This window comes from Sphaeramia orbicularis, chromosome 12 (genome assembly GCF_902148855.1).
Source record: "Sphaeramia orbicularis chromosome 12, fSphaOr1.1, whole genome shotgun sequence".
Taxonomy (NCBI): Eukaryota; Metazoa; Chordata; class Actinopteri; order Kurtiformes; family Apogonidae; genus Sphaeramia; species Sphaeramia orbicularis.
Window position 1 is genome coordinate 37950124 of NC_043968.1, and position 23786 is coordinate 37973909.

Consider the following 23786-nt stretch of genomic DNA (forward strand, 5'->3'; position numbering starts at 1 on the left):
CTGATACTTCATAAACTGTATGACAGTCACATAGATCTTTGCAACTCATGAAGAAATATAACCCTAAACAGAAAGAGTTTAACCCATAAGGGCCTAGTGTGACTTTTGTGGCAATTCCCAAAGGAATTTTTCTCTCTATTTAACCTTTCCTAAGTGATTTATCACCATTTATTATACTATTATCCTCTGAATTTTGCCTTTTTTTCCAGTGAAAATCATCTATTTTCCTATGTTTAACTGACTGATTATGAAGTTGTTCATAAAAGCTCAGAGTAAAGTCAAAGGTTATTGTATATAAACAGAAAAAACTGAAGAAAAGGTGACTTTTTTAGCAAAATATATCATTAACTGAACATAAACCCAGTGTGTCTATCCACTGTCATTGATTCAACTCCATGGGTTTTACTGGCCAATCAATGTTATAGAAGATGACGATGTTTCCATGTTCACTACGGAGCCTCTGAACATCCAAATGGGTCATATCTGATGATCAATGAAAGGTGGCAAACTTCATTTTACACCAATTATTTATATGTATTGATAGGATTAGTGGATCAACAGTTTAGATCAGTAGATGCTTTTGGTTGATGGTGGATGTTTGTGTCTTTATGGGTTATTATATGAGGAGGAAGTCATAAACAAAAAAGGGAATTAATTCTTAATTAAGTGCCTCTTAAACACATAATATTGACTGCAGCTTTCATAATAATAAATAATAACACATTTTATGTTAAGGTCTTTTAAAACACTCTTGGAAACCATATAGAGAATCAGCACAGATCAGCAAAACAATACAACAATAACCTACACATACAAAATTATATGCAAACAAGAGAATAGAGGATCAACATAATAAATCCTTATGGGCCATCATTCCAAGTAGTAATGTTTAAAAATGCCGGGGGCGGGGAATGCTGGGGAGGAGGGGTTGGAGGTGGTGGTGGGGGGTTGGCTTGGCACCAGTATGGTATTGTATATATCGAAAGTATAATGTTACATCAGCATGATATAAAAACATTTATTTTCATGAATTTCCATATGTTAATGTCCAGTGTTTTGCATTTTAGGAAGAAAAAAAAAGTCTTGTATCATGTTTGCCAGCCCAAGGAAAAAGCAAAAGAGAGCCTGAGCCACTACAATACATGGCTTGCAGGCCACTTTCTAGCTTTTAATTCCAAACCAACTATTTCCATTTGGAAAATTCTTGGAACCCATTTATCTTCATGTGTTATTAAGCAGAGGGAAGGAGATAATTATGAATGATTTAAGTATCATGTTCCCTCTGCTGGTCAAGGCCAGAGCCAGCACTGAGGCCCAGCACATCAGTAGGGCCAGGTCACCGAGACCTCACAGTCGACCACAGCACGGTCCGCAGGGCTGCACTGCTGACAGATGCTCTTCTCGCTTTATTTCTCTTTCTCCGTGCGACTGGAGAATTTCGCCTTCAAGGTTTTGAGCGCGGCCCAGCGTTTGATCTCCACACAGGCGACAATGCATATCAGAGCCTCGGACGTCAAAGCTTTCCCTTGAAAAGACAAATCATCCCCATCTGCAGGACTCATAAAGCATCAGCACCATCATCACAGTGGCTGGCAAAACCTCTGATCGGCCACCTTGTGTCGGGAAGCTTTCCCTTCCCATAATTCCACTGTACAGTAAATCAAGCCTTGCTCAGGCCTCCAAGGGAAACCCAATGTTTGCAGAGTAGAAAAAACTGTGTGTGAAGCAACAGAGAGGGATAAAGCAAGTGGGGGAAAGAGTGATCTACTGCTTGACAAGTGAGCGGGGACGCACACAAACACACACTCTCTCCAACCAAAAGTCAAACACTTTATAATTTCTTGTATCTTATTCTCCATCCAATACGCTGAAATCCACAAATCCCAACGAAGCCATGGCCAGGATCCGAATGAGCAGAGCACTAAACAAATGCACGTTACCATGGAAACCAGGCCACTAGTAAGGGATCCAGCTAGATTCTTGTGCCTGGCGCTCCCTCAGCAAATCTCAAATGCTGTATCATCCTGACTCCAACCGTAAGTGTTTGCTCTATTGATGTCATGGCCATCCCATCCTTATGTTGGCTCAGTCACATCCTTCGGGCAAGAAACAGGGTCATGAGGTTCACTTCGCCCTCAGGCTTGAGACTCATGAAGAGGAGCCACAATGAGAAGTGGGTCAATCTGGTGGATTCTAACACTTGTGTGAGACAGACAACAAACTTCTCAAGGAACACTCTTAATAACGTTGACAGTACTTGCTATTATAATATGTGATGTTTTTGCATTTTTGGGAATTTAGCACAGTCACACCTAAATATACACATGTGCATGGTACCTAAGCTTCCTCTGTACTTTCAAACTTTTGTGTTTTTGTTAATGTAATGTAATGCTAAGAATAAATCAGAACGATTATTTTATTTCTATCATAGTTTTTATGATAAACATGTTTTGCAGCAGATCACAAAATATGGGGGCATCAGGATTGTTGCTTGAAATTTAGAGATCTGCATGTGTTAAATTATTCTTCATCATCTAAAATGCAGTATGGATCTTGAAAATATAAGTAAAATGCCCTGACTGTTGTCTTACTGTTAATCTTGAAAACAGAATAGTGTTTTTTTGCAAGTTCTTACTGTTGTCAGTGATTATTACACTTGCTCCACTTTGAGAGCTTGGTTTTTAATTGATCAGCTGCATTGCACTTCAGTGGTGGTTGGGTCCAGGGTCGGAGCCCCAGTGTGGGTTCAATGCAGCAGAGCAAAGTAAAATTAACATTATCAATGCTTCAAGTCACATAAAACTGTATTTTTTTTTTATTATCATACACTAATAAAATGAGCATAGTTTAACTTCACTAATGTGACCACTTTTGGAACCAAAGCAAAGAGTTGGCTTTAATAAGATTGGCCTCAGTTATGGCATTGAATTCCATTGCATTTGGTGGGAGCATTTTCAACATTTTATATTTTCAAATGGGTGGGGATGCGATGCAGATAGGTAAATCCACCATTACACTTATATTTTTAAGCTTTGTCACTCATTCAATTAGCAGTTCTCCAGATAAAAAATGGTGAAGTACTTATTTCGGTTTTGCTTATATTGTCATAGGATGCACCACAATATTATTACATGAAGTACAAGGAGGAGTGAGAGACGAAATGGAAAAATGAAAGGTCAAGATAGGGTAGGAAAACATCTTAAAACAAAATTGGTAACATAGCTATGAAGCACAAAAACACTTGATAAGGCCTGATTTTAATAATAGACCTGTTATGAAGGGTGCATTTTTAAAAGTAACACTGACAAATACATCCAAGTGTCTGACAACCATGATGGCAGATCAAATTCCCCTAAGAAGTTACGGAACACAACTGATTTGTACTCATCAAGCTCAGCATAATTGTTTCATTCTGGGAAGCACTGAACAACAAACCAGCCATGAGATTAAACCAAACACCAGCCTCAAAGAGCTGTAATCTCTCTCTTTGTTTCCCCTCATATCATGCTTCTCATTATTCTTATTGGCCCTCCTTGTGTTGAGCCTGGGCTTAACGTTGGCAGGGCTGCAGAAGAATTATCTGAGGAGGAGATTAGGAAAAAGTTGGTGAGGATTTTCAAGTGGTCTGATCTCTCTTTTATCCATTTCACAGTTTGTTATTAGTATGCACACAACCACAAGAGATCAAACTATTTGCACAATGGCATCATTCAGGTTACATCAAAGGTAACACAAAGGCCAGAGCAATGATATCTGAGGACATGCTTCCAGGAAAGAAGACCAGGTGGGTTTGTAATATCTCCAAGATGGATCATATGTTGTTGAAATGCACTCAGGATTAACTTTTGATGCTATTCTGTTCATTGGCCATCAGATGGTGTGCTTGAGTCAGTAAGATTCATAAAACCACTGAGTCAAGACTCACGTTTCAGAGGAAAGTGTCTTAGTGATTCCAGCGTAAGTAGGATTTTAAACCCTTTGGAAAATGTTCAGTGTGTACAGATGAAAATGGCAGCTTTTTTGCTCCGACACTAGTGTCCTAGACTTACATGCAGCTGCTCCAGAATCACTTGCAACTTAAAGCACAGTGAACTTGGAGAGTGGAGACCACATTGGACTTGTTCAAACAAAAGAGTGGACCAGGAGAGTGGTAGCATGTTATGATTTGTGGATGGTGGTTACTACATCCTGTCCAAAAAATATATGGGGATGACAAACTGGTTTGAAAGAGTGGAGGTCTCTACGGGTCTCTGCTCAGTCCATTCTGTCTTATGAGTAGATACTTTGCTTCACAAGTTAGCATTTAACCTGGCATTTAGATTAATAAAGAACAATAAACGTCTGTTAAATGCCAAACAACACTAGAGTGCTGCACCTTTGAAAAGGAAGCATGTCTGTAGGAACAGGCTTTAGGATCAGCTGTCACCTAAAATGATTCATGATCAAGTTAATTAAATTAGTGCCCTCTGCAGCTTAGAGAGAGTATAACTGCTTTGAAATGGAGTTGGATGTTTTCTCACACATGGCATTCCAGTCACAGTACAATGGGTCCTTGTTTCATTGGTCCTTTAGGGTATACAGGTTCCTGCCAAATTACCTTCCATGTTTGGTCTGTGGAGCAGTGATGATTATTCTCCAAGGTAAAAGATGAGCATCTCTTCCTCTCCGTACATCTTTACTAACAGCTCATTTTGCATACCATGGAGTTTGCAATGTCCTGAAATGACCCCAGTCCTTCCAAAGCTTTTCTTATGGCTCCACTTGTTCACCCATGCAGGGTTTGTCTCAAGTATGGCCAGCCTTCCTGAGCTTCCTGTGGACTTTTCTGTTTTCTTACAAACACATTTCTCATCATTGTTGTTGACAGATTGTATGAAGGATTGAAAGAAAATTGAGGAAATATTCAGACAGAAAACACCTGTGGTACGATGATCATGTTGACTGGTGGAGTGGAGAGTTGGCACTAATGGCCCGATGCATTCCTTAGAACCACCGCTCTCTTGGCAAGACATGACAGACAACTTAGACACAAAAGAAAAACATGCTCTTCACAAAGATCAGCCTGCCATTTATCGGTGGTTGATCTGAAGAGGTAGTCAGAAATAAAAAAGAACAAAGCTTAAGCATGCAGCCAATTTCCATGAAATCTCATACATCATCTGCAGATACTCAGAAAAATACTTTATTGAATATTTACTAGAATAGAAACAAAACATCGAGCTATCCATCAAAGAAAGTGCTGCTTACACGGCTACATTTCAGTCATCCAAAAGCAAAGCTTCCTGTCACCACCAATAACACAGAGCGGGAGTGTCCGATGCCAGCTGAGACCTGACCCCACTGGTATGGATCCAATCATCATGGGCTATAATGAAAAAAACATTTTAGATTTGGAGCAATACTGAAATGTTTGGCTTTTTAAAAATCATGGACGTATATGGGTACAGACTGACCTGTGGGTGGCCAAGATGGTGGATGAGCAACTGACTGCTGATCTTTCCAGGACATCCAGTGGTGGCAAAGAGATTTTCATTAGCTCGAGACCACCTGAGGCACAAAACATCACTTAAAATGTCACCACATGAATAAATACAAGCAGAACACCCAAATATGAGGTATGGCTTGTTATTTTAAGATTTAGTAAAAATTAGGATTATGATGGTTATACATTAATTTCCCATTCATTTAATGTTTTGAGTACACAGGTGATATGCATTAAACATTACTTTCAAGTAATATTGATTGCATTAAAAATAATGGCAATGTGAAAGAATCAACCAATCAATCTTCTTACTTGAATAGCCGTGCCTTATCTATGTGAGCAGGTCTTTTTTCTTGTGGGTAACTGGAAAAATGAGAGCAAGGTTTAGATTCATCCCATAACAAGCGGCATCAATACTCAATCATCTTCTCTGGCCAGTTCACCTGGAGCGGGTTATGTCCCAGATGAGCCAGTCGTTGCCTGCCACAGCTCCCACTTTGATTGTGTTGGTGAGGCACCAGTCTGCTGACATTAGTGGTGACAGTCCACAGTCCAGTGACAGAATGGCCTGTTGTGTGACTAGGTCATAGAAGCGAATCGTCCCCTTCTTCTCTGCCACCATTAACTAGAACAGATAGCTCATTAGGATCCAAATGCAACTTTTATACATTGCTACAATCAGTGCTAGAAGAAGAATTCAGACCCTTTTCTTAGGTAACAGAACTAATACTACATTGTGAAAATACTCCACTACAAGTAAAAGTTTTTCTTGCAAAATCTTACTTAAAGGACTTATTTGCAGTTTCATGGTTCAGTGTAGAGTGGGGGTGCAGAATGCCAGAAAGCACTGACCACCACCAAAACCACAATGGAATTAACACTAAGCCTAACTTTCCCCATTGCCTGAAAAAAGCTTATTGTTGTTCACAGTTAATCTATGTTATGGGATCAACAGGTTTTCTCTTACAACCCCCCCCCCCCCCCCCAAAAAAAACAAAAACACACACATTAAAAATAACACTGCTGTCTTGTTTCTATGTGCTGCAGCTTATAGTTTACATAATAACTTAGTTAGGATCATTGTTTTGTTTTTTTTTCTTGCAAAAAACCCCCACAGTGAAACCATAAATCACCTCCATTTGGAATGTTTTTTTTCTCTCTGCATGGGTTGCGTTGTCAGCTGCACCAAAGATCAGGTCTGATTTACCTACAGAAGATGACAACTACCGCATCAGTAACTTTTTTGTTCTGGTTCGTGACTTCCCCCTAATTTTGATACTTTGGAATATCAATACTACATATAACCCCTTTAAGTCAAAGTGTATAGGAATAATCAACAAAGTGTACTTAAAATAAAAAAGCAAAAGTAGCTCATGTGCAGTAAAAGGGTCCCTGTCAGTCTGTTGCTATTACATATGATGTTTGACTCATTCTACTGCAATATTAATGTGTATGCTGCATTTTACTTCTGTAGATGATTTAGCTCAATTTCACTATGTGATATTCTGATGGATGATTGAATCTACAACAATGTTTCATAGTCCATATGATCATGCTATGTATGATCACGCCCTATTGCAAATTTTGTGATTCATTATCCATTTAATCTAAGCGGATTTTATAGATTTCATTTAGTTTAAAAATCAAATGAAATTTTAACTCAGCCCATAAAGACAAACATTATCCATTATCTTTCAGTTTGTCAGCAAACATTTCAAATTTAACCCATTTGGAGATACAGTACTGTGCAGATAAAGGCTTAAGCCTTGTTATTTGAGACAAACTGACCACACAAATGCACTTCACAGTTTTTGTAGTAATAAAACAAGGTAGGGCTCTGATAGTAGAGTGGGTCGTCCAATAACCGAAGGGTTGGGGGTTCGAATCCCACTCTTTCCATGTGCTGTTGTGTCCTTGGGCAAGACACTTCACCTCCTTGCCTCCAGTGCTGCTACTCACACTGGTGTATGAATGTGTATGAATGTTCGGTGGTGGTCGGAGGGGAAGTAGGCGTGAATTGGCAGCCCCGCTTCCGTCAGTCTGCCCCAAGGCAGCTGTGGCTACAAATGTAGTTTACCACCACCAGAGTGAGAATGTGAGAGCGAATGAAATATGGATCCTCTGTATGTACAAATGACATATTTGTACATGTAATAATGGAATATTCAGCAAATATGTGAACAGTATTAAAAATAAAAATGTATTTCAGAAAAAAAGAATATTGCAAAAGCGAGACGGGATCAGCTGGACAGAGAAAAGGATAAAAGAGCACGAAAGCATATGGGACATTCTGAAGGTGTGTAATATAACACAAGATTATTTAAGAAAACATCTAGATGGTCAACCCAAGAGAGCGGAAGATTTACTGAATTCAAATGAAGGTCACATTAAATACTGACTTTACCTACAGAAGTAGTTTAGGATAAGAAGGGGTTGGAAAAAAGTCATATGCAAAGAAACTAAAACTACCAGACGAAAGTAGTAACTCAAAGTTATACTTAAGTAGAGCACTTAAAAAGGAGTTGCATTCCATCACTGGCTATAATATGTGCATCATCTTAATTACTAAAAACTTAATCCTTCTTAAGGTCATTCAGGGAATGGAGCTTATCACTCACAAACCTAACACGCCACACCTTCACAGTTCAGCACAATTTCTTTTTGAAGAGATCAAATAGCTTTAGTACCTCTACCACTTACAAAATGATGTTGGATAAGAAAGATGAAGAATCCAGGAGCACAAGACTATAGAATATGATGAGAAATTACAACATTCCTGTAATGAGTCAGATCATAATAAGTTGAAGTGGTCCATCTAGACATCTGTTAGCATCAGAGAAAGTTGCGTAGATATGTATGGTAATCTACGTTTTCTACTTCACGAGGTCTCACATCTGTCTTTCTGTATTATGCACTTAGAAATTTGTTTATCTAAATATAATTGGAACAAACCCATCTCACCTTAAACACTTCCTCTGGATGCCAGCACACACTGATGCCTGGAGAGCGAAGTCTGAGGGTAGTGGTCTCACATCCATCCAGGTCCCACACCCTGTAGATAAAAATGAATATAAATATCAATAATAGAAACACTTTTTATAAGGCAGTTTCATGATGCATCTTTGTGAAGTGTTGTGAGAATTTTGCTACTCCCTCCACACAAAAAAAACAAAACTCAACTGTCTAATTATTGTGGACTCAAAACAAAGGCTTTTAATCAGTTCTCATTAGTGCTGTTGCAAAGTAATTCCACTTGATGTGTGAACCACCCTTAGTCAGAAATCCAAAACAAAACCCATAACCTCATAATTAACAACAAAGAGGGGGTTTTTGGGCACTGTTATAAGAATAGCACTGTAATTTGAACCACCCTCAGATGGTTATATAACACCTCAAAGAGCACAACTTATCAAGGTTTCTTTGTTTTCTGGATCCAGATATAAGATTCATCATCTTGAAAGCAAAAAATCAGTACATATGCTCTTATCTCATTAGATATAAACCCAGATATACAGTATTATTATTGTTTCTCAAATATTTAAACATGTATTTGTATGAAATGCTAGCTAACACGTCCTCTTAATAGTCTGACTCAATGCAAGACACAATGAAAAGGCTTTTATGGCACACAATGGCGCCAATGATTGACAACATGTTTTCATCCAAGTTCATGTTTGCTCCTAATTTATCTAACTCCTGCTAGCTGAGCACAATTGATGTACAGGGTCATCATGGTTTTCCAGGGAAAACGGGTTCTTTTCTCAGATCCGGATTGTGAGGACAGACAGACTTATGCTGGGCTCCTCATACAGGAAAAAAAGTCAGCTTCACATTACATTGAGCTATGATAGCAAGGGCAGAGGGGGAAACATCACCCTCGCCTGGGTCTGCGTTACGCTCCACTCACATTACAGAAAATGTTTCGCTGTGGGCGGCCCACTGCCATTCATTTTCTGTGGAGTAGAGCGAGGGCAGCAAAGGCACAACAGTTGAAGAAGAACAGAAAAGTTGAACAGGAACTTAATTTATGCAAATGAAACCGCGCCAACCAAAAATCAATGAATGTGAGAGGTTCATGAAATGTCATAAAGGAATCGTCTCTTTGTTAAAACATTGGTCAATGCTACAGCTTAATAATGGCAAAAGCAGCTGAGAAAGGCCATGCAAACATGCACACAGATGTAATGAATCACTTGGATGGAGAGAGCTGTGGTTCCTGAGACCTGGATCTATAGTTAACCACAACTGAACAATTCCTGACCTAAAAGCAAAGGTGAGGATGGGGGTACAGGGATGGGAGGTTGCAAGTGTTTCTGGGAATTTAAAACAAATGCATTTGAAGCATGGGAAGATGCTGACTGATGAGATCATGCAAAAGACATCATCTAATAAAGCCCAAATATTATCTCCAAAGACCCTCAAATTGTCAAGTGTATTGTTGGAGAGATTGATGTCCTCAGTGGTGTGGTGTAGAGGAGGATATGCCCCATCTCAGATGAAGAACATTCAGTAAACATTCAACTTTTCCTGCCTCTTCTCCCCTGCAGGAGGATTGAGCCCTGTCGAAATCTGGGCTGCTTTCCTCTGCCCATGTGCAGACTCAGCCAGAGCCTCCACCACGGTGTATGAGTGAGACTGAGGAGAAAAAGAAAAACCCCAGACCACATCAGGAAAACAACGGCTAAACCCTATTCTTTCAGACCACTAGCCAAGCAGAGCTCAATTGCACGCTACACCACCAACGGCCAAACTGTGGTCAACCACTCTGCCCTTCAAATGGAGAGCACCGGCTCCCCAAAAAAACATAACCTTTGCCGAACGAGGTGAAAGACATGAGACACGAAAACACGCGTGACCACCTCTGATAAAACACAGTCTAATTGCGTAACACTCCATCGAGCAATAACACTCAGCTTCCATGTACAACAGAGTTGAAAAGGGCATCTGAAGTCCTGTACTGTTATCTGTGAGAAAAAAACACAAGGGAGACCAAGTGTTATAGTTTGTGTTTCCCAAAAATGGAGGAAAGAGGAAATGCTGTTAACACAGTGTGATCTGATTTATTATAGAGAACAGGGTAAATAATCAAAGGTGTATCTCTAGAGCAGAGGTATCAAACTCATTTTAGTTTAGGGGCCACATTCAACCCAATTTGATCTCACGTGGGCTGGACTAGTAAAATAATAGACATATTAACCAATGAATAATAACTGTTTCAGAGTGAAAAACAAGTAAAATTACATTATGAAAATGTGAATAACCTGAGCTATCATGTACAACCTGAAATCTCCTCATAAAAATAAGTGCAATTTCAACAGTATTATGTCTCAGCTTATTAAAAACACAACTTGGAGATTGCAGTGGCTCTATAAATGCCCAAAACACTTAGTAACAGGCAGAATATTTGGAAATTTCAGATAATAATGATAATGTGTGTAGCCCTGCAATGAACTGGTTCCAGCGATCCCCACAACCCCAGTGAGGATAAAGCGGATTCAGATAATGAATGAATGAATGGATGAAGATAATGTGAATATTTTCTTAATTTAATTTTACTTTTTTACATTAAACCAAGGAGAAAATTTGGAGTTGTCATTATTTGTAAGTTATTATGCTATTATTTTACTTTAGATCAGATCGGGTGCCTGAACTAAAATGAGTTCGACACCCTTGACGTTTAATGCTGTCAGTGTCATTTTTTGCACAAATTCAACTTGCGGGCTGGATTTTCCATTTGGTGGACTATTGAAATTATATCTGACATGCTCGTAGGATTAGTTTGTTTCCCTCATATATCTCTGTGTATATAAATGTACCAACTTCATTTGCGTGATAAAGGAAAAGCTTGCAGAATACACATCAGGCTGCTGTCATTCAATTCCCTTACACAATGCAAAAGATAAAACAAACGGATTATCACTGAGAACAAAGCTAAATGCTTTATACCATATACATAATGCAATAGCAGCAGCAGTAGCAGGTGTCTGTGATCCTGAGTTCATCGCCGAACTCAGTCAACCCCAAATCCCCTGAGGACCCTGCAGTGAGCCCTTAGGATCTCTAGGTGGCATATTTCCCTACAGACTGACTCCACTCAACTCATGCTGCTACCCTGAGCTGTTTAGACTACATGAAACAAATGTAAACTCCAGTGAGGAAGTGGAGTCCGGTTTGCTGGCTTGTTGCTGCAGTGTCAGGTTGCATGTTGGCAACCAGTTCAGTTCCCACAACTGCAGGGGACAATGATGACAAAGCTAAGCAAACTTATAGTGTAAGCAACACAGCCAAAGGTAACACTGCGATGGAGAGGTCGTGAGATTATATACATGCAGGCAAGCACTCTTCCCTCCCTCCCTGTTAGCAGGTCCAGCTTCCTCCTCTCACATTGAGACTCCGTTTGTGTGGGCTGACTCAAGGTCCTCTTCTGTTAACTTGATCTATCCCTTGTTCCGCCTCTGTCTTCCTCTCGCGTCCCATATTTTCTCAACATGACAGAATTTAAATCTTTCAGCAGATGGAGCGCACTGCTGTTTTCTCTGGCCAGTCAGCAGATGGAGGGTAAGAGTGGATGGGAGTGCGAAGACTTGTTCTCCTGAGTGTGCGCTCTGAGGCGGTCAGTTGTGACAGCTCATGACGGGTGAAGCTCGACAATCATCAAGACTGGGACTGTCAAGAGCAACCAGCTAACAATTTAAGACAAAAAATGTAGACAGACTGTTCTGACAGATTAGACCCAGCTTCCAGAATTCAGAAGAAACTATAAATAAACAACAAGCTACAACCAATGACATCTAATGAACAGAGAAAATCCACAACAGAAAGTTACAGACCATCAAAAAAATGAAATCTGCACATTTATGATATCTGTACACCAACGGGTTAATGGATTGACTGATTCAAATAAATGTTTTTTTTAATTTGTGATTTAACTAAAAACATTGTTGCGGTCCTAGAATCAATTTTATCCCTGCACCTCTTTAAATGAGAATGAGAAAGAAAAAAAAACATGTAATGTTGTACTTAATAAAAAAATTAATCCACAGAAGCTGTATACTGAAGACAAGTACATTAAGAACATTAATAGGACAATGCTGGCTTTCTTCTAACGATATCATTATAATGCAAAAATGTTTCCTGTTACTACCACTTTGATGTGATGAGGTTTCTGTTTTTGTTTTGTTTTATATGAGCTCAACAAGGAAAATTCCTTCAGGCTACTTTTAAATAGCAATGAAGTGGTGAATATTGATTCTTAAGAGCAGGCCCCTCTAATGCAAGACAGGTTTGCAAGTTGCAAAACGGAACCAGCTTCCTAATGCAGCGGGGTGGGGTGCTGTCCCTGCATTGACCCTGGCTACTGACACACTTTTTCCCTCCTCAAACATTAATTGAAAAGGAAAATTTGGGGACCCTGTTATAGGTCCCCCTTAGAGAGGAAAATCTTTCTGCAGCTAATTGGATTTCCATATTTAACCAATTAGCTAGAAAAGCTACAAAGCAGCTCTGTGCTTACGCACAGTCACACCGGAGCATGTTGTGCTTAGCATCATGTTTCACTGTGGAAACACAGTCAGGACTTTCTGCACCATTAACAGAGAACAGAACTAAAAATCTGAAGCTCAGAACACACACATATGGAAATAAAAAGGTTTGGACCTGCAAGTGTGGTCATCACTGACGGAAGCAATTTGTCTCCCTTGTGTGGGTTCAAACACCAAATGGTTAATGTAGCTGGTGTGGCCCTCCATCACCTACACAGCATAAAACAAAATACTGTTAGTAAACACAACAACACATGAAGGACACAGTGTTATTTTAGAATTTTCTACCAAACCTATTTAACTTAGCTAATTATCCTGACGGCAGCTCTGCTCCCTATGCGCATGCCTATATTTCTTGCATCCCTAAGTACCAAATGTCGGTGCTAAGTAGTAAAAGTCTGATGCCAACTGACATGGGCAATTCTGGTCAATGTACTCCAGATGTTGCACTACCTTGACTTCATGCCTATCCTGAAGATCAGAGCTCAACAGACGTAGCTTTCTGTCAGCTGCAGCAGTGCAAAATCTGTGAAAAGAGATGAAGAGTAAAAAAGCGAGGATATAAAAACAAAGAATGAATATTAAAAAATGAGTCAATGACAGACGACATCTCTTTCTACATGCATGCATGCAACTGCTTAGACTGACACCTCTGGATGAGAGTGTCAGAGTGTGTGGTAAAAACCTGGACAGTGATCAGTAGAAACTCTGCCAGGGAGATTCTAATTGCAAGCTAAGATAAACACAGAGAAAAACAAGATTCCTCACGCCATTTATGCATGTCTCTGTTCAAAACCAGTACAGAGCCAGGCAGAGGACTTTCCCTCTAATCAGCCCTAGTATATACCAGTGCCTGCAATTATTCACACAATTACACTAACTCACTTATGACAAGAAAAACACACACATATCACCAGAATAAACAGACAGTGGTTCACACATTTTCAGTCGTAGGCACAGATGGATTTGGCATGATGTCATTACAAACACCCTTAACATGCTTCAGGGAATTACTGCTGCAGCAGATTAGATTATATTAGGATAGGACTAACCCCACAAATTAGCACTGTACTTTGGAGTAAAGCATGGAACACAGCTTTTACACTCTTTTTACTTTTTTAGGTCAATGTCAAAGCCACTGTACCATAAATATTGCAATTAGAGGGAACACAACTGAATATCATCTGTGATATGTGTTATCAACTTCCTGCTGTGACTGTTCTTTTTCACAGAAACAAATCAACTTTATTCAAAGACTGATAACATAGAGTAAATTGCGACTCTTCAAATTTGAACTCTAGATGCTCCCACAATGCACCTTTTACCTACTGAAGATCCATCCAATCCCCCCCCCCCCCACACACACACACATACATACATATATACACACACATATATATATATATATACACATATACACACACACACACACACACACACATATATATATATATATATATATATATATATATATATATATATATATATATATATATATATACAGACACACACATATACATATATGTACATAGTTTTCTTTGGATGGGAGGGTGTTGAAAACTTGTTATCAAAAAAGCATAATTACATTTTCTTTGCATAATGTTTCATTTATACCCTTGTGAGATAGATTTTTTAAATTGTACATTAAAACCAATGTGCATTGCAGACTTAAAGAGGTACTAAAACTAAAACACATCAATACTGGAATGAATATTTGTAAAAGTTAGCAAATGTTTGTAAAATCCATATTTTTCAGGTGAAAACAGAACCCAATTTCCTGTTTTTAGATCCTCCTGAGGCTTACAATATAGATTCTACTATGTGGGACTACTCTGTATCATGAAATCATATTTGGGAAAATAAAAAAGATTTGTAATTCACTTGGAAATCTTCATTGATTTTCTCTCCTGCCTTGCGTGACTCATTTATTTGCCAAGTTGAATCAATAACGGATTAAACATCAAGTAATACAAAGGCTGCAGAATTTCTCTTTCTGTGGAGAACTCTGGGAGGCCTAAAAGCAGAGAAAAAGGACTTAGAAGGCAAATATTCTAATAATAATAACAATAATATTCTATACTGAAACTGATACTTTTTTAAGGTTGCCTTAAAGGGCGTGAAGTACAACACAACCCCAAACTAACCCTGTCCAATCCTCATATGGTTCATATAGGTGTCTTGTGATTCTCTGACCTGCAGATGTCCCTCAACTACTCTTGTCTTACAGATCCACCCCTGCCCCTGAGCTCCACCTTTGAGCACCATTCAGATTCATGCAGTAGGTGGAGTTAGGCTGACACCACGAACAAAGCTATACTTCAAGGCTATTGGTTACTTTCTACAGAAGAAGTGACCACAATGTTGTGAGGCTACATTTAATTGTTACTTGACAGGTAAACTAAATGGTCTTCATGACCAACCAAACTGCAGGCAACTTTGCAGATTTTTTTTTTCTTTTTTTAATTTAATCCGATTCTCTATCACCATGAATTTATCGAACATTTTTATTACACTTAGGTACAGCACCTAAGTATTTTTTCACAGTGCCTCATCTGAACACTCACACACACACATATAAAATAAATGTTGTAATGTAAGTGGTCTACAGTTGTGTGAAATGACACTGTTTCCAATCAAATAATATCACATTTTCTTGGGAGAGGAGTGGTTAAATTATTACACACTATATAATTATTTCAGTTTTTGTTGGAGTCACAATCAAGCCATATTTGAGGTTGTGGCCTTAAGGATAGAACTATATCTCAGTTTTTGTATTCCAGAGGGTTGATATGTGCATGTATTAATGTCCATGACATACACCTCCCTCTCAATCTATGCATGTCAGATAGCTTGTCATATAGATCAGTCTTCATATGCGGGGTGTGTGATCTCAGTAGTTTTGGTAATCTTCATTTCTGCTCCCCTTGCAAGATGGTATTGTGAGGTGGGGGCAAGGCAGCCTGAGGCCCCTCTCCTTCCCTCAGATCACTTTATAGGCCCCTTCTTGAGGCAAGCCCGTGAGAACGTTATACTTTTCCTGGAAGGCATGGCTACGTGCAAACCGAACGGAGGGATGGAACCTGAGTGGGTAGTCATCAGCGCAATAACATGTGCGCACGTCACAGAGCTGGCTCAAGGGCCCTGTGGAGTAAACCACAAAAGGCCAGGAATTAACGCTGCCTTTCCTTTTCAATTATAGAAAGCCTAAACACCTCCGGAGGGACCACAGACCTTCCCATCCACCTCTCCAATTAGGAGGAAACTCTTGCTTTCTAACAATCTACAGTTAGGCTACTTCCCCCCCTGTCCAAGGCCACCTGAAATAACTTGGCTCACATCCTAGCAGCTGCAGTGTGACACTGAGAGGCTGTGATGGCTAGTTTCACACAGTGTGGCTGCTGCACTACTGCCTGCTGGTTACAATGTTTTTGAATAATCATGTTGTGTTAAAAGATGTGGATGTCAAGTTTCTGATGCGGGAGTGAAGTTTGAAACACCTTCAACTTACTGCACTGGTTTAATGAACTCTTATATAACTTTTTTTTCTTTTTAAATATCTTTTTATTTCACAAAAGAAAATCCTCCAGATACAGTATATACATAGTGGTACTGGGTCTTACTTTTTACAATTCTCCTTTGTGCATTCTTCCCACCTCTAATCCCTAAAGGAATAAACCAACTAAACACACCCAAAAGTAACAGGCCAAAAATACACGTCTAAAGAGAAGAAAAAAAAAAAAAAAAAAAAAAAAAAAAAAAAAAAAAATATATATATATATATATATATATATATATATATATATATATATACATACATGTATATATACACACACACACACACACACACAAATAAAAAAAATAAAATAAAATAAAAAAGATAAATAAAAATAATCATCATCACAATAACATTAATAAGGGTAACAACATAAGCATGAGCATAATGATGCATGCTGTAACATAAATACCAATATCAGGGCAGTATTCATGATCTACAAACTCAAACTTTCTCCATACCGGAAAGTAAAGGCAACCAAAATTCATTAAAGAGATGGCCCCAATTATATTTATCCAATTATTTATCCAAATATTCAGTTTCTCTAAAGGTAAAAAAGAAGACAGTTGATCAAGGAAAATCTTAAAAGATGGAGGGGAGTCATCTTATATAACTTTTAGCTGCCAAAAGTCCCTACATACACACCATCCTTATATATAAATTCATATATTATGATGATAAATGATAACATCAATATATTCCATGAAATGAAGGCAGATATGAATCAATGAACTAAACTCCTTTATGGGACCACATACACCTATATGTTGCATATTTTGTCATGTACATTTTTAACATTACGGCTGATGATTTTCCACAGCATACAACAATTACTACTATTTCAGGTTCAATTTTCTGATATTCAAGCAGACATGAGCTTCCTTTTGTTCCAGTACAGAATTAGTAGCAGCCTGCAGTAGACATTTCTGCAATAAATGGCTGCTGTTTCAGTTCAGATTTATTGAAATATAATAATATTAGATGTAGAGATGTGCAATGGGACACCATTACACACTGTCTGCATCTTAAGTAAAGACACTAGGAAGATATCAACAAAAGTTTCTGAATTTGAAAAAAAAAAACTACAGTTTTTTTTCAGTGGTGTTGATGTTGTTTTTATATCTCTATCTCTCGTCCACAGAGTTTTTAGAAACTACTGTGTGCATACAAATGCATACACACATACCATTTCTAACACAGTAGTAGTACTGTAGAAAAACACCAGCAAGATGCCTCAAAAAGATAAAACAGTTGTATGACTATGAGTTTACACTTTGATGAAGAATCTAGGCACAGTGGTGCAGTGGTTAGCACCGTCGGCTCACGTGTGTGGAGTTTACATGTTCTTTATGTGTTTGCATGAGGTCTGTCTGCATACTCCAAGGACATGCACCTCAACTGGTCAATCTTAATCACCTGTTTGAATGTGAGAGTGAATGGTTGTTTGCTTGTATGTCAGCCCTGTGATGAATTGGCTACATGTAATAAATATTGTGTTCCCTTTTACCTTTTACATGGAGCATTTTCCTTCTATAACTCAGTTTGGAAATCAAAGAGTGCATGTCTTTCACGATGTTGCTCTTGCATCTTTATAGTGTCATGTAGGGCAGCACACTTCGTGACAAAGTCGAATTGCGATTTTCATTGTACAAAGTGTATCATAATCTTCTTCCGTGATTAACAAAGTCAGTGTCACTGAATCCAAATTATTACCATAAATCAGTGGTTGACTTTGTTTTTTGAGGCCATAAGTTCAGCTCCGGCCTTTTTGTTAGCATTGATTTCACCTGGTCTCTGTGTCCAGCATCACTGCCTAAGCAGAGACTCAGTAATATTTTATGCATTACAGATAGTTGATAGTTTAGTCAATCAAACTTATTTAAGATTCATGACCTTGTGAAATATTATACCCTGTTAATCTTCTTTAAAGCATTTAACAAATCACTACCAAATAACATAAAGAGGTTTTTTGTACTTAGAGAGTACTTATGGCATAAGAGGCTTTGGAAATTCTACACTTCCTAAGTTTCAAACTACCAGGAGGAGCTTTTGTCTGTCTGTATGTGGTTTGAAACTGTGGAACAATCTGGATCTTCACCACAAGCAATGCCAAAATATCCACAGTTTTAAAGCACTTTACAAACATATACACTACTGGTCAAAAGTTTTAGAACACCCCAATTTTTCTAGTTTTGTATTGAAATTCAAGCAGTTCAAGTCCAATGGACAGCTTGAAATGGTACAAAGGTAAGTGGTGAACTGCCAGAGGTAAAAAAAAAAAGGTAAAGTTAAACAAAACTGAAAAATAATGTACATTTCAGAATTATACAAAAAGGCGAAGAATTAGGTTAATAATTTAAAGCAGTTTTGCAGCAATGGAGGTTGATCAAGCCTTGAAAGTTGGTGCCACCAATTCCTACAGGTGTCCCAACGTTTCTTAATTACTTCCAACCCCCTCTGTCTGCATAAAAGTAGTGTTGGAACACACTTTGGTACCATACAGTTGTGAGCATTATTTGAACAGTATTATACTGCAGAAAGTAGTGTGTTACTACAAAAATGGTGAAGAAAAGGCAATTAACGATAGAAGAGAGACAGACCATCATAACACTTAAAAATGTAGGTCTTTCCTACAGAGAAATTACCAAGAAAGTCAAGGTGTCAATAAGTCCAGTTTCCTTCACCATCCAAAGGCACTCAGAAACTGGGGGAAATGCTGACAGGAAGAGGTCTGGCAGACCCAAAGCCCCAACAAAATCAGAAGACAAGTTTCTGAGAGTCAACAGGTTGCGTGATAGGCGACTCACAGGACAACACCTTCAAGTACAGCTCAATAGTGGTCATAGTAAGCAAGTCTCAGTTTCAACTGTGAAGAGAAGACTTCCAGTTGCAGGTTTGATCTGTCCGTAACACCTTCTTCCAGTCTTCAGTAGTCCACTGGTGGTGTTTCATGGCCCAGGCAAGCCTCTTTTTCTTATTCTGAAGTCTCAGCAATGGCTTTCTTGCTGCAACTCGACCCATCAAACCTGAAACTGGAAGTCATCTCTTCACAATTGAAACTGAGACTTGCTTACTATGACCACTATTGAGCTGTGCTTGAAGCTATTGTCCTGTGAGTTGCCTATTATGCAAGCTGTTGACTCTCAGAAACTTGTCTTCTGATTCTGTTGGGGCTTTGGGTCTGCCAGACCTCTTCCTGTCAGCATTTCCCCCAGTTTCTGAGTGCCTTTGGATGGTGAAGGAAACTGGACTTACTGACACCTTGACTTTCTTGGCAATTTCTCTGTAGGAAAGACCTACATTTTTAAGTGCTATGATGGTCTGTCTCTCTTCTATCGTTAATTGCCTTTTCTTCACCATTTTTATAGTAACACACTACTTTCTGCAGTATAATACTGTTCAAATAATGCTCACAATGGTATGGTACCAAAGTGTGTTCCAACACTACTTTTATGCAGACAGAGGGGGTTGGAAGGAATTCAGAAATGTTGGGACACCTGTAGGAATTGGTAGCACCAACTTTCGAGGCTTGATCAACCTCCATTGCTGCAGAACTGCTTTAAGTTGTTAACCAATTTCTTGTTCGCCCTTTTGTATAATTCTGAAATGTACATTATTTTTCAGTTTTGTTTAACTTTACCTTTTTTTTTTTTTTTTTTTTTTTTTTTTTACCTCTGGCAGTTCACCGCTTATCTTTGTACCATTTCAAGCTGTTCATTGGACTTGAACTGCTTGAATTTCAATACAAAACTAGAAAAATTGGGGTATTCTAAAACTTTTGACTGGTGGTGTAGTATGGTCACAGTACAGGGAGGGCGGGGCTTACTGTTAATTGCTGGGCCATTCCATCCTTGGCTCTTTCTTACCCTTGTTGGTATGTGTCACTTCCTTTACCTTTGTTGGTATGTGATTATTGTTGAAATATATTGTATTATAAGTTATGCAGACTATCGATTAGATACTTACTATGTGTAATACATCAGTTTTTCTAATCTGTTTACTATTGGTTATTTACATTATTAGGACTGTAAACAGATGTTACTATATCATTAAGGAAGCAAAAGTAATGTATTACGTTGTAGAAATGTGAGATGGGGGTGGGATTTAATAAGGTTTCTTCTTCCCACCCCTTTTTGAGCAATACATATTGAATTTATTTTGTTATTACTAGTGTACATGACAAATGCTATTGTCTTGATCACCCTTATTTATTAATGTATTTGCGTTGATATTAGTTCCTTGTACACATAAAAATGTTTTGTTTTTTTCTTCTGCTCAAAACAAATAAATGAATGAATGAATCAATCAATAGTAGAGTGTAGACAACAAGCAAAATGCACGCAAAGGCCAACCATTTGTGATTCAATAATCTATGCAGTTCCAATTTCTTACATACCAACACCAGGTTGAGCAAATAAAAAGCTAAGACTAACTACTGGTATCTTTTGCTGGTGCCCAGAGTCAGGACTAAACATGGTGAAGCTGTGTTTCCGTTCTATGCAGCTAAACTCTGGAACAGTCTTCCTGAAGATCTGAGCCAGGCTTCTACTCTGACAATGTTTAAGTCCAGGCTGAAAACGGCTCTGTTCAACTGTGCATAGAACAACTGAAAGGGTTCTATCAGCACTCTCCTCTTTTACTTTATTTTAATTGATTATTATTTATGTTTGGTTTTTTTTACCACCGCCAAATGAAACGGTGGAGGTTATGTTTTCATCGGGGTTTGTCTGTTTGTCTGTTAGCAAGATAACTCAAAAAGTTATGGACAGATTTAGATGAAATTTTCAGGAAATCTTGATTCGGGCACAAGGAACAAATGATTACATTTTGGCAGTAATGGGGGGGCACACGACTGATCTGCCTTGGCGGAGGTCTGCGCTCTCCAAGTGTTTTTCTAGCCGATTGTTTTAATTGTAATTGTGCGTTTTTAACCTGTCTCTTTTCTATTTTTGTAAAGCACTCTGAATTGCCCTGTGTATGAATTGTGCTATACAAATAAATTTGCCTTGCCTTGCCTTACCTGATAGTAGGTGAAGGGTCCAAGCGAGACTCAGGGCTCCAAGCAAGAGTATCAACTCGCAATTCATGATGAAAAGCACGAAGAACAGTGAATTCAGCTCCCTCAACCTCCATATCTTCCTCCTGTAAGAACATGCATGATTTCAGAAAAGGAAAGAATAAACTGGATAAAGAAGCTGTTTACAGCTGGATGTCTTACCTGGAAAAGGCAGGTGCCCACAACCACATATTGGTTTCCACCATAAGCTAAGAGAGAGACTGGAGTGCCAGAGGTGAATGGGCTGAATTCCACCACATGAACATAGTCCTCACATGCCACTGTGTAGCTGGGACTGCGGCTTGAGTCCTCCTGCATGATCTGTTGTCTAGGTCAAACTGGCTTCAGATTTGGACTTTCAGTGTTCTACAACAAATTAAAAGAGGGCAAAAGACAGTTAATCTCATGTGTGGCTACCATCCCATCCTCATGACTACAAATGAAGAAAATCTGATAATATCTTAAGCTAGCATCTATCAGCCTTAAGAAATCTGGCCACCCTCCCAGATATTGTTATCAGTGTTATCAGACCAATGCTTGCATTATGTCAAATAAATAGGAAAAAAAATATTCATCATAAACACAGACTGGTTTCATCATTCTTCAAGACTTTCTTATGTTTTTATTTCATATCATAGGTGAGGTGACAGATCTTTTAAAACCTTTGCGCCACATCTCTGGAATGATCTTCCTCTGTACTTACGCTCCATGGACTCTGTTGAGTCTTTTAAAAAACAACTTAAGACATTCCTGTTAAGGCAGGCATTTTAGACACAAATTGCCTCAAGGTTGCAACAGCTGATTTCATTCAATGTATTTATTGCATTGTATTGTATTTCAATTGTATTTTGCACTGTGAAGCACTTTGTGACTCCCTGTCTGTAAAAAGCGCTCTATAAATAAAATTCACCTGCTTACTTACTATACTAGTTATATACTCATAGATTCCATATACTTAGTGTACTACTGCACATTGCTGAGTTCTTCAAGTAACTACACAATAACATCCCCTTAACCACTGTGTCAGGCAGCAGGAGTGAACATGTATTTCCATAATCTCAAAAACTATACCATAAAATAAAGATGAGAGATAGGTGGCATAACAAACATCTCTAATTTCAATGGCCATACATGAATATCTATGTTGTCTTCAAGGAGCAAAGTTAGAGGGTAACCAAATCTCATTCAAATATTTGCATGTTTATTATAACTTTACAAACACATACAAGTATAGTCAATAAAACACAATTGTGGATTTTTGTTCAAATGAATGAAACGGGTTTCAAAACAGCATCGGTCAGACTGACTGATACTTTCAGATGTACATGTACTATAATATAACCCATGTCAGCTAATGTATCAGTGACACAACAGGCTATCATGCACAAAGTGCAGCAGGGCAACGAAATTATGAGAAATTAATTTCCAACCTAAGTCTCATATGGGTAAAATTATATCGCTGAGTTATTTCGGTACAGCATGCTAATAATACGGTGCAAGTTTGGAGCTGTGAGTAAGCTTAACAAACAACCCTGAGCTCATCTCTTAGCTTCATACAATGATGTGCCACCTGGTGAAAGGACAACATGTGACAGCTGAACTTAGGGCTGTAAATGACTGGACGGGTAGCTAGCAACTAGCCAGATAAAACTTAATCTTGCTCCTTTTCCATTAATTCATTGACCAAAGCGGTCCTTAAGGATAACATCTATTGTTTATGCAAGACTATGCCAATTGAGAGTGTATAACCATGCAATATACATTACCATGTAAATAATTACTGTTTCGTTGAGTCAAACGATGCGCGCGTGAAATATGTTTTGGACCTTCTTCCGGATACGACATGGACTGTACCACTAGTGTGTCTTGACAAGGGGAAACTTCGAACAATGTGAACGTCAATGACATAATGATATTATTCAAACAAAGAAATAATAACTGAATAAATATTTATATGTTTATTTAATAATATATGTCGGCAATATGTGTTTTGAAAATATAAAAATACTAGTGATAAAATAAATCAGTTGTGAGAGAGGTCCGGCTGTTCCTACTGCATGCTGATTGGGTCTATAGCAGCTGACGTCAGTGGAAGTTTAAAAATTCAAACATCTGCTTTTGTTGTGGAGGTGACACACCGGCGACCGCTACTGA

General features: G+C 38.5%; 1 protein-coding gene across 3 annotated transcripts; it reads right to left on the reverse strand.

Annotated features, from left to right (window-relative positions):
* Positions 1-5160: 5160 nt before the first annotated feature.
* nup37 (nucleoporin 37) lies at positions 5161-23473 on the reverse strand. Of its 3 annotated transcripts, none has more exons than XM_030150196.1 (10): positions 23399-23473; positions 21795-21998; positions 21597-21718; positions 13477-13549; positions 13139-13233; positions 8444-8534; positions 5926-6107; positions 5795-5845; positions 5454-5547; positions 5161-5365 (listed from the first exon to the last, which is right to left on the reverse strand). In XM_030150196.1, exons 2-10 carry the CDS (start codon positions 21948-21950, stop codon positions 5252-5254), a joined length of 978 nt encoding a protein of 325 aa, XP_030006056.1. In that variant the 5' UTR covers positions 21951-21998; positions 23399-23473; the 3' UTR covers positions 5161-5251. The 3 variants fall into 3 exon arrangements, with proteins under 3 accessions (XP_030006056.1, XP_030006057.1, XP_030006058.1); XM_030150197.1 differs by having other exon boundaries at positions 23414-23441; XM_030150198.1 differs by having other exon boundaries at positions 21795-21996; positions 23411-23428.
* Between the last annotated feature and the right edge of the window lie 313 nt (positions 23474-23786).